Source organism: Nycticebus coucang, chromosome 1, assembly GCF_027406575.1.
Source record: "Nycticebus coucang isolate mNycCou1 chromosome 1, mNycCou1.pri, whole genome shotgun sequence".
In the NCBI taxonomy this organism is placed as follows: Eukaryota; Metazoa; Chordata; class Mammalia; order Primates; family Lorisidae; genus Nycticebus; species Nycticebus coucang.
The window spans coordinates 113,136,344-113,148,962 of record NC_069780.1 but is presented as its reverse complement, the minus strand read 5'-3'; the positions used below and the strand labels follow the sequence as shown (position 1 = coordinate 113,148,962).

Genomic DNA, 12,619 nt, shown 5'->3' with positions numbered 1-12,619 from the left:
TTACAATTTTACTTGATTGTGTAGCCTAGAAAATTGCTCCTTCTGGGGTGTTTTCTTAAAGGAAAACGAGTGTCCTCACCTTTGCTTGCTTCTGGCCTTTTGCTTTCTTTCGGAATGTAATTCCATTCTTTCGGAATGCTTTCCAGCACATAGTCAGGAACGCTGTGCTTGTTTCTGTCTGTCTCAGGGTGTCTCCCAGAGCTCACCACAGTCACTATCTGCTGTACAACGTCCTTGACAGCCTCGGTCAGCGCCGACCTCAAGCAGTGCAGGAACTCCGGCTGGGACTCCACAAACGGTGAGACTTCAAAGGCAGATAGCACATTATGGTTAGCAGAATCTGGCAAGTAGTTGTGTCTTGTTCAACTGGGAATTGAGTTTCACAATAATCTAGCATAATGCTATAGGAAAGGAGAGCTGTTATTAATGAAGAAATCATATAGTGGATAATCAGCCCACAAAATATTTGGGGAAAAAAAAGGTTTCTTTTTCTTCTTGGTAATATAGGAATGGGAATGAAAATAACAGTAAATAATATTTGCTGTAATTTGGGCCCCTGCTGGTGGGAATGTGAATTGTGTGAACTTCCTAGGTAACAACTTAGCAATAATATCAAAAGCTTTAAAATTTTACTTATCTGTTGACTCATTTCTTTCTGTAGGACTTAATTCTAAAAAATTAATTATGACTATGCAAAAGATATAAAGAAGACTTAGAAACAATCTAAATGTCCAATAATAGCTGATTTAATTAGCTATGGTATATCTATCTATATAATTAAGTCATATATCATTAAAAAATAGAAAAGAGTTTATTAGTTTTATATAAAAATGCATATCCATACACATATAAAATAATTAAATGATGTACTCTATACTGTTAATGGTGATTATCAATGACAGATGAGACTTTAGGTAATTTTTTTCTTTCTTTCCTTTTTTCTTCTTCCTTCCCTCTTTCCTTTTTTCCCTCTTTTTTCTCTTAACTTCATTTCTTCCCTCTGCAGTCCTGCCTTCCTCTTGTTTTTATGAATCTATGTACAATACACACAATGAAGATGTATTGCTTATATGATAAACACAATGCTTTGTGGCTGTTTTTTAATATGACAAGAAAGTCTTGGAACCATCACTTGAATCAACACAGAAAAACACCTGTGTATTTTTTTTCCTTATCAAATTCCCAGGTGATATTTCTAAAATGACTCATTCCTCTATTGTTAAAATGGTCAAGGGAAAGAAGACCTTGTTGATATCAAATGCTGAAAGGTTAATATTTTTCTTGTTTCTTTTTATTTTTATTATTATTTTTTTGACACAGAGTTTCACTCAGTTCCCCTTCGACTGAGTGCTATGGTGTCACAGCTCACAGCAACCTCAAAATCTTAGGCTCAAATGATCCTCTTGTCTCAGTCTCCTGAGTGGCTGGGACTATAGGCATCCACCATGACACCTGGCTAGTTTTTCTATTTTTAGTAGAGCCAGGGTCTTGCTCTTGCTCAGGCTGCTCTGGAACTAATGAGATCAAGCAATCTGCCCACCTCGGCCTCCCAGAGTGCTGGGATTACAGGCATGAGCCACCATGCCCGCCCAGCCTTTGAAAGCTTAATTTTCTAACACAGCACCACTACCAGCTGGGCAAGTGCTCCCTTTCTATGGGATGATAGAGGATATAGTTGTCTGTTGTTTTGATGATGTTTCAAAACTTGAATTTATTGAAGGGCCTTAAAAAGCGTTTTTCTAGTATGAATAATAAATATTCATTTTGGTTGAACTCTTTGGAGCTATGGACAAAATACATCTCAGTTATCTGAATATTCTTAAGAAGCCAGATTTTTTTTAATTCCTTCTGTTAAAAGGGTATGTTTATTCCTTTTAAAATAAAATCAAGACATTGAAATGACAGACGAAATAATAGATCTATATCAAACACTTATTTAAAAATGAAATGAATTAATGTATGTAAAGTACTTGTAACTGGCACATAGTAAGTACTATGTGGGTATGGGCAAACCTACAATAAGAGTTTTTAGAAAAATTACAATGCAATAGTACAGGGCTGGCCAATATTCATTTGATTCAGAGTCCCAAAACATCTTGAGCACTAGATACTAGAGAAGGATTAACATCCCCACAAGCCAATTGTAAGGATAAGATACAGATAGAGAAGGAAGAAAAAGAGAAAGGGGAAGAGGAACAGAGAAAAGAAAGTAAGTGAACATACAAACGGTCAAGCAATGCGGAGTTACAATCCCAACAAGAGTTTCTTTCATCAGCCAAAAGTTACAGTGTCCCTCAGTAGCCAAGACAGATAGTGTAGCTGCTATCAGCCAAAAATATTATTTCTTGCTTCTCTCCCTTGTGCTGATAATCAAGAGGGAACATTATCCAAAATGACAGTAATTTTTATCATTGCTTTTTCTGTCATATACAATATATTTCAGTTTTTCATATTAAATAAAATAAAAAAGAAACATACAATTCATGTCAAATCACATTATATAATTTAAAAAATAATCCATGCATCATTATCAAATTAATTTTCTAATATTACATTTCAAATCAACATTAAAAATAGGGACACCTTATCCTAGGAGCTGTCCTGGTGTTCTTACTCACAAAATGGTGAGGGTATGGACAAGAAGAGCTGGACGAGAAAGGATGCTCCAGTTTCTGTTACTTTTCACCTCCCATGAGTCTATTTAAGACTCCCAGGAAGAAAATAAGAAAATAACAGAGATTTCACAACCAAGTTTATACAGAATCCATAAGAGCTGTAACGCTCTGTGTCAGGATCGCTAGGAAAGAGGCTGAATGATGCTCCTACATCAAGAATGAGCTTTAGGCCTCCAGCAGCAATTCTAAGAATGACATTACATAAACCAGTTTATGGGTGGTCACCTCTTCGTTAAGATACTATTTGCTTTTATCCTTTTTACCAGTAAATATCTTTTAAAGTATGATAATAACAGTTGTGGTTGGACTTAATAAAAATTCATTACTTTTATTGTTAAATTTTTATAATTTAGAAGAATCAGAACAGAGACAATTAAGTAAGAGATTTTACCTTTAAAAGAGCTGTTGTATTCAATAAAGAATAACCAATTTAATTTGGCTTTATAAAAGCAATGGAAATTACATCTGAATGTGTTTCTAAATGAAAAAGATTCAGTTTAAATAACTGTTCTATTAATATATTGACTGATCTGGAGCCAAGGAAATAAAGTTTTCTGATTAAAGTAACTGGGGAGTTGAAAATAAAAAAAATAAAAATCATTGAAAATTCTATGAAAATACATTAGTGTGCTTTTCTGCCTTCAAAAAGTATAGTTTCTTTGATGCTTCAAAACTTTAGATGATAGAAATAAAAAATTTTAACCTGCACAAGACTTGATCTAATACACTCATTTTTTTTTTTCTTAGATGAAGATACTGATGAACCTGATAGTAAGTGACGGATCAGAAAATTTGTATCTCAGGCTTTTATTGGGAAATTAAAGTCATTAAGAACTTTCTTCCCAAAGGCAGTGAGAGCTTATACTTGTAAAACTGATAATACTATTAAATGGGCCATTTTTGAGAATATTTTTCTCATTTTTAAACTTATTTTGCATTGTCTTAAAGACCAGCTGAGGTAATTCATGTTTGGATATTTTCATTTATCCAACTGAAGATTGTTTGATCCATTATACTTTGAAGACAGGCCTGCAATGATCACTACCAAATCTACTTACAGGGTTCATCAGCCTTTGACATGCCCACATTAGTTCCCTAACTTAATTCTTTTTGTGTTTCTGTATTTTGTAGTAATCTTTTTCTACAAGATTCAAAAAAGATTTAGGTCTTGGTGATTTTCATTCAAGTATTTTCATTCTTGTTTTCCAAAAATAAGAATGAATTTCTCAAAACATTTAGCCTAAGAGAAAAAAAAAAGAGAGAGAGAGAGAAATATCATGGCCCATGAGTCAGGAGACCCAGCTTCTTGTTCTGATTCTGCCCAACTTAACTGATGGACAATCTTAGGCAAGTCTCTCACCATCTCTAACCTTGGTTTACTCAGCAATAAGATAAGAGTGCTGACTACTTCCTTTTGGTCTAAAATGATAAGACTGTGATAGTTAGTAGGTAAGCTATACACTGAGATTATTGACAATGATTCAGCAGGAGGAAATTACACCAATGAGGTTCATATATAATGTAGTTGAATTCATCTGGGGTAGGGCGATAACATTTACTGAAGCACAGATCTATCAGCGGTAAAATGTAAATATTGTGGGATTGTGATTACGTGTCTCAGGTAGGTTTCTATTAAACATATATTTTCAAGTTAAATGAAAGTCATTCGTTATGAATTAATACATCGTATTTTCTAATTAGAGCTTTTTAAATAACCATGATTGCTAACAGAAGGATAAAAGCTTCTGTAAAGATATAAATGGGAGAGAGAAGACAAAGGCACAGACCCTCATGACCAATGTAGGTCTCAAATCTAAAAAAGATTTGGTTTAAATAACTGTTCTATTAATATATTGACTGATCTGGAGCCAAGGGAAATAAAGTTTTCTGATTAATTATAAGTAACTGGGGAGTTGAAAATAAAAAAATAAAAATCATTGAAAATTCTGTGAAAATACATTAGTGTGAGAGAATATTTGAGATCCAGATAACACTTGATAATGTTCCTGGAGAAACAACTAGTACAAAGGCCAAGGGCGCTCCGCTCATTTGAAGCCCACATAATGTGTGCTCGATGAATTTGTGTAATACCTGTTTCCAGAGACTTGTCTGGCCTTGTGAGAAGGGTTTGCTCCAAGTGCAGATGAAGAGGAGACAAATCAGGAGCAAACAACAGCTTTACTTTCTCTTGCGAGCAGACACTAACCTTCCAGTACAATTCTGTGCTGTCTCGTTCAAGAACTTAAGCGTTGAAAGATAAATAATGGAGCATAAGGGTCACTGATTCTTCACAATCTTATGAGAGAATACTACTCTTACTTCCCCAGAAACGGCTTCAAATAGCAGAGGGTGGTGGGACTTCCAAGCTTGTTTTTCTGTCAGTTCAATAAAGACGGCATCAGAAGCACTTCTAACTCAGTCTTTTTACCTACAAATCTGTCCCTTCTTTGAGAAAACAAGAAGCAATGAGGGAATGCATGGAAACTAGGAGATAACACTTTGAATGAAGATAATAATTACAGAGGACTTGAAGTGATAGATTTAGACTTTTGAAATCATTACATAAAGTTATTTATTGCCATTTTGCAGGGATAATGACCGAGAGAAGATGAAACATAATGACTTTAAAATAGCTAACATGATTTTTGATAACATATGTGGAGGATAGTCAAAACGTCCAAGAGGAAAGAAACTATGATTATGAGCCAGGTGGATCTTTTATATGGAGCCTAGGAAATATTTTATGAAAATGCTGGTCCCAAAGCACTGTGTAAGAAAGCTTATAGTTGAAAGCTAAATATAAATGATGTAAATGACTAATGGAACAGTAGAATTAGGATAATATTAATTGTCTAAACTCTCATCCTTTGTTTCTCTAAGACATTAAATGTAGAGATTTAAAGGCAGGATGTAAAGGACAAAACAATATGAGAATCTTTACCCTGGCCTGAAGGTGGGGCAATCCATCAAAACCTCCTTTTCAAATATTAACGTATAACCTCACTGTCCTTAATATCCTCTGTAGATGGAGACAGAGAAACAAAACAGATAGGGGAGCATACTGTCCCCCAAAATATCACAGGACATCATGCCATATACAGGCAGGCATTATGGCCATAATAATAAATGCCTTATACACATATGTTGGGAGAAAATTGACCAACAGTTTTGTCCACCAGTTTGTTGAATGAATGCACCCAAGTATAACAAAATACTTTCACATTTTACTGATGTATTTATTATATTCTCACCACCAAAACATAACCTGCACAAAATATTAAATTTTTATGATCGAACACCCCTTGATAATAAAAAAAAATCCCTTCTCCTTAACTTGCCCCTCACTTTGTCCCAAAGTATATTAAATTTGACTGATTAATGACTAATGGTTCCTAACAGAAGGCTTTATAATGAAAGAATGTAAGGCAAACTTTCAAAGGAACAAATTCAGCAAAACTGATATCAATAAAACTTCTAAAATATCTTTTTTTTTTTGCTTAATGATTTTATTTTGAACAGTTAAGTACAGTTTAATGAAGAATTAATCTGGAATGATCTCCATCAATGCAAGTTCATGGATGTTTATGGAAGTCAGCTGATGGAATTAGTGAAAAAGATGACTAAGTAGTTTAACAAAAACTTACTATTTTTGGGTCTCCCACTGCCTTTGAAATTGCAATGTTTGATATTGTTTAGATAAGTCTTTCAGGTAAATGTCTTATTGTGGAGATTAAGAATATACACTTTTAGGATAAATGGCAAAACAACATTTCTAATGTTATGTTAGTGGGTTTTACCCTTCAAAAATGGATATTATGATAGCTTATATATGGTGAATAATTCAAACAAGTCAGATGAAAGTGAATCCAATATAATCTGGAAAAATGAAAACTAAAAATAGTGGCCTTGGGCCTGGTGCGATGGGTCACACCCTTAATCCTAGCATTTTGGGAGGCCGAGGCAGAGAGATTGTTTAAGCTTAGAAGTTTGAGACCAGCCTAAGTTAAGAATGAGACCTTGTCTCCAAGAACAGCTGGGTGCTGGGGCGGGCACCTATATTCCCAGCTAATCAGGAGCATGAGGCAGAAGGATCGCCTGAACCCAAGAGTTCGAGGTTGCTGTGAGCTGTGATGCCACAGCACTCTACCGAGGGTGACAAAGTGAGACTCTGTCTCAAAAAAAAAAAAAAAAAAAAAAAATAGTGGCCCTAAGGGCAACAAATACATTGATTTGAGGTGCTTGTGAAGAATTCAAATACTTGTTTTATGAGCTATGCAAATAAAAAGCAGTATTAAAGTTGATATATTATCTTATATAATACATAGTTTAAAATATGCAAGTGTAAACAAGTAATACATTAAAAAATTTAAAGTAGAATGCTATAACCCTGAGGAGGGTTTATATATTCAAGTTGACCAAAATTCCTTTTTTTTTTGGAGACAGAGTCTCACTTTGTCTCCCTTGGTAGAGTGCTGTGGCGTCACAGCTCACCGCAACCCCAAACTCCCGGGACCAGGCGATTCTCCTGCCTCATCGTCCCAAGTAGCTGGGACTACAGGCGTCCGCCACAACACCTGGCTATCTTTAGAGCAAGGTCTCCCCCCCGGCTCAGGCTGGTCTCGAACCTATGAGGTCAGGCAATCAACCCACCTTGGCCTTCCAGAAAGCCAGGATTACAGGCATGAGCCACAGTGCCTAACCCCTCAAAATTCTTAACTTTGAATTTTGTAATTGAGGAAAATGAGGGCTTATTCTATTTTATGTATTAATGTTTCCTCACATATATGATAATTTTAAGTAATGAAAATGTTGTAAGTGCAAATATGTTCATCGAAGCAATTTTTATAATAGGAAAAATGTAGACGTTTCCTAAACGCTTGTCCATAAGAGAACAGATTGAGTAAACTATAGTATTCCCCTAGATATAACATTAATGTAGCTTATTAAAATACTGATTAGGAAAATTATCCAATAACATAGAAACTGATTATATATTGTTAAAGAGGATACAAATACATGTATGGAGTATGATTACATACACCGAGTATAATTTGGCAGGCCTGATATTCTTTCAACATAGAATTCTATAATGAATTCTAGGGAGGAAAATAGCTCAGGTCATTGAGTTTAGCACCCAGCCAATGTAGATAGTCTTTCCAGTGTAGTCATCCATTGAATCCACCACCCATTGACAAGGATGGTAGTTTCATTGTTGAGTGGCTGCCAACCACAACAAGCTATTCCTGCTATTGAAATGGAATCTCTTTTCAGGTGTCTTTTTTTTTTTTTTTTTTTCTATTGGCCTCAATTCTCCCTTCTGTTGCCTTCTCCAGGCCAGGCTACGGCTCACTCTGGTGTGTGCTCCAGCTGGACTCCTTCCTGCACACTCAGGAGGCTCCAGACTCTTCTGGTATGACTTACACTGAGCCTACAAAAAAGAAAGAACAAACTTTCATCTTTCAGTTTGGGCAGTATTCCTTGAATTTTGAAAAGTCTGTGATGGTTGCTTCAGTCTTTAGCTATTATCTCCATAAAAAGGGAATGCTTCTCCAAACATCCTTCCAAAAGGAATGTATTAATTTGCATTCCCACCAGCAGTGTAGAAGTGTTCCCTTTTCTCCACATCCACGCCAACATCTCTGGTCTTGGGATTTTGTGATATGGGTCAATCTTACTGGAGTTAGATGGTATCTCAAGGTACTTTTGATTTGCATTTCTCTGATGATTAAAGATGATGAGCATTTTTTCATATGTCTGTAGGCCGTGCACCTGTCTTCTTCAGAGAAGTTTCTCTTCAAGTCCCTTGCCCAGCCTGAGATGGGATCACTTGTTCTTTTGGTGCTTATATGTTTGAGTTCTCTGTGGATTCTGGTTATTATTATTTTTTTTATTGTTGGGGATTCATTGAGGGTACAATAAGCCAGGTTACACTGATTGCAATTGTTAGGTAAAGTCCCTCTTGCAATCATGTCTTGCCCCCATAAAGTGTGACACACACCAAGGCCCCACCCTCCTCCCTCCGTCCCTCTTTCTGCTTTTCCTCCCCCCCATAACCTTAATTGTCATTAATTGTCCTCATATCAAAATTGAGTACATAGGATTCATGCTTCTCCGTTCTTGTGATGCTTTACTAAGAATAATGTCTTCCACGTCCATCCAGGTTAATACAAAGGATGTAAAGTCGCCATTTGTTTTAATGGCTGAATAGTATTCCATGGTATACATATACCACAGCTTGTTAATCCATTCTTGGGTTGGTGGGCATTTAGGCTGTTTCCACATTTTGGCGATTGTAAATTGAGCTGCAATAAACAGTCTAGTACAAGTGTCCTTATGATAAAAGGATTTCTTTCCTTCTGGGTAGATGCCCAGTAATGGGATTGCAGGATCAAATGGGAGGTCTAGCTTGAGTGCTTTGAGGTTTCTCCATACTTCCTTCCAGAAAGGTTGTACTAGTTTGCAGTCCCACCAGCAGTGTAAAAGTGTTCCCTTCCCTCCACATCCACACCAGCATCTGCAGTTTTGAGATTTTGTGATGTGGGCCATTCTCACTGGGGTTAGATGATATCTCAGGGTTGTTTTGATTTGCATTTCTCTAATATATAGAGATGATGAACATTTTTTCATGTGTTTGTTAGCCATTCGTCTGTCATCTTTAGAGAAGGTTCGATTCATGTCTCTTGTCCATTGATATATGGGATTGTTGGCTTTTTTCATGTGGATTAATTTGAGTTCTCTATAGATCCTAGTTATCAAGCTTTTGTCTGATTCAAAATATGCAAATATCCTTTCCCATTGTGTAGGTTGTCTCTGTGCTTTGGTTGTTGTCTCCTTAGCTGTATAGAAGCTTTTCAGTTTAATGAAGTCCCATCTGTTTATTTTTGTTGCTGTTGCAATTGCCATGGCAGTCTTCTTCATGAAGTCTTTCCCCAGGCCAATATCTTCCAGTGTTTTTCCTATGCTTTCTTGGAAGATTTTTATTGTTTCATGCCTTAAATTTAAGTCCTTTATCCATCTTGAATCAATTTTTGTGAGTGGGGAAAGGTGTGGGTCCAGTTTCAGTCTTTTACATGTAGACATCCAGTTCTCCCAACACCATTTATTGAATAGGGAGTCTTTCCCCCAAGGTATGCTCTTATTTGGTTTATCGAAGATTAGGTGGTTGTAAGATGTTAGTTTCATTTCTTGGTTTTCTATTCGATTCCAAGTGTCTATGTCTCTATTTTTGTGCCAGTACCGTGTTGTCTTGATCACTATGGCTTTGTAGTACAGACTAAAATCTGGTATGCTGAGGCCCCCAGCTTTATTTTTATTACTAAGAACTGCTTTAGCTTTACGGGGTTTTTTCTGGTTCCATACAAAATGCAGAATCATTTTTTCCAAATCTTGAAAGTACGATGTTGGTATTTTGATAGGAATGGCATTGAATAGGTAGATTGCTTTGGGAAGTATAGACATTTTAACAATGTTGATTCTTCCCATCCATGAGCATGGTGTGTTCTTCCATTTGTTAATGTCCTCTGCTATTTCCTTTCTGAGGATTTCATAATTTTCTTTATAGAGGTCCTTCAACTCCTTCATTAGGTATATTCCTAGGTATTTCATTTTCTTTGAAACTATGGTGAAGGGAGTTGTGTCCTTAATTAGCTTCTCATCTTGACTGTTATTGGCGTATACAAAAGCTACTGACTTGTGGACATTGATTTTATATCCTGAAACATTACTGTATTTTTTTGATGACTTCAAGGAGTCTTGTGGTTGAGTCTTTGGGGTTCTCTAAGTATAAGATCATGTCGTCAGCAAAGTGGGAGAGTTTGTCATCCTCTGCTCCCATTTGGATTCCCTTTATTTCTTTTTTTTTTTTTTTTTGTGGCTTTTGGCCGGGGCTGGGTCTGAACCCACCACCTCCAGCATATGGGACTGGCACCCTACTCCTTGAGCCACAGGCACCGCCAGGATTCCCTTTATTTCCTTGTCTTGCCTAATTGTATTGGCTAGAATTTCCAGCACTACGTTGAATAGTAAAGGTGACAGAGGACAACCTTGTCTGGTTCCTGTTTTAAGAGGAAAAGCTTTCAGTTTTACACCATTCAGTAAAATATTAGCTGTGGGTTTGTCATAGCTAGCTTCAATCAGTTTTAGAAATGTGCCACCTATGCCTATACTCTTCAGTATTCTAATTAGAAAAGGATGCTGGATTTTATCAAATGCTTTTTCTGCATTTATTGAGAGGATCATATGATCTTTATTTTTGCCTCTGTTAATATGGTGGATAACATTTATGGACTTGCATAAGTTAAACCAGCCTTGCATCCCTGGGATGAAGCCTACTTGATCATGATGTATGACTTTTTTGATGATAAGCTGTAATCTATTGGCTAGGATTTTGTTGAGAATTTTTGCATCTATACTCATGAGTGAGATTGGTCTGAAATTCTCCTTTTTGTTTGGGTCTTTTCCTGGTTTTGGTATCACCGTGATGTTTGCTTCATAGAATGTGTTGGGGAAGATTCCTTCTTCCTCAATTTTTTGGAATAATTTCTGCAGTACAGGAATAAGCTCTTCCTTGAAGGTTTGATAGAATTCTGGAGTGAAGCCATCTGGACCAGGGCATTTTTTGTTGGAAGATTTTTTATTGTTTCTTTAATCTCAGTGCTTGAAATTGGTCTGTTCAGGAGGTCTATTTCTTCCTGGCTAAGTCTAGGGAGAGGGTGTGATTCCAAATATTGATCCATTTCCTTCTCATTGTCAAATTTCTGAGCATAGAGTTTCTGGTAGTATTCAGAGATGATCTCTTGTATCTCTGTGGGATCAGTTGTTATTTCCCCTTTATCATTTCTGATTGAGGTTACTAGAGATTTTACTTTTCTATTTCTCATTAGTCTGGCCAATGGTTTATCTATTTTATTTATTTTTTCAAAAAACCAACTCCTTGATTCATTAATTTTCTGAATGATTCTTTTGTTTTCAATTTCATTAATCTCTGATTTGATTTTGGATATTTCTTTTCTTCTACTGAGTTTAGGCTTAGATTGTTCTTCTTTTTCCAATTCCATAAGATGGTTTGTAGGATTGTTGATGTGTTCTCTTTCTGTTTTTCGAATGTAGGCGTCTAAAGCGATGAATTTTCCTCTCAAAACTGCTTTTGCGGTATCCCACAGGTTTTGGTAGCTTGTGTCTTCGTTGTTGTTATGCTCAAGGAAGTTGATGATTTCCTGTTTTATTTCTTCCTGCACCCATCTGTTATTCAACAGAAGATTGTTTAATTTCCATGCCTCTGTGTGGGGTCGAGCGTTTTTGTTAGAGTTGAGTTCCACCTTTAGTGCTTTATGGTCTGAGAAGATACAAGGTAAAATTTCAATTCTTTTGATTCTGTTGGTATTTGTTTTGTGTCCCAGGATATGATCAATTTTGGAGAATGTTCCATGGGGTGATGAGAAGAATGTATATTCTTTATCTTTGGGATGGAGTGTTCTATATGCGTCTATCAAGCACAGTTGTTCTAGGGTCTCATTTAAATCTCTTATATCTTTGTTTAATTTCTGTTTAGAGGATCTGTCCAGCTCTGTAAGAGGAGTGTTAAGGTCCCCTGTTATTATGGTATTATCAGATATCATATTGCTCAGACTGAGTTAGGTCTGTTTCAAGAATCTGGGAGCATTTAAATTGGGTGCATAAATATTTAGAATTGAAACGTCTTCTTGTTGCATTTTTCCCTTGACCAATATAAAGTGACCATCTTTGTCTTTTTTGACTTTAGTTGCTTTAAATCCACATGTATCTGAAAATAAGATTGCAACTCCTCTTTTCTTCTGAATTCCATTTGCCTGAAAAATTGTCTTCCAACCCTTGACTCGGAGTTTTAATTTGTCTTTTGAAGCCAGGTGTGTTTCTTGCAGACAGCAAATGGATGGCTTCTGTTTTTTAATCCAGTCAGCCAATCT

At 36.2% G+C, this 12,619-nt stretch overlaps 1 protein-coding gene across 8 annotated transcripts in view; it reads right to left on the bottom strand.

Annotated features, from left to right (window-relative positions):
- KIAA0825 (KIAA0825 ortholog) overlaps nt 1–12,619 on the bottom strand; it is a 498,502-nt gene that overhangs the window by 274,410 nt on the left and 211,473 nt on the right. For all 8 annotated transcript variants that reach the window (XM_053586527.1, XM_053586542.1, XM_053586532.1 and 5 more), the window contains one exon: nt 80–304. In XM_053586527.1, the coding sequence (XP_053442502.1) occupies nt 80–304 (225 nt within the window). The remainder of the gene's footprint in view (nt 1–79; nt 305–12,619) is intronic.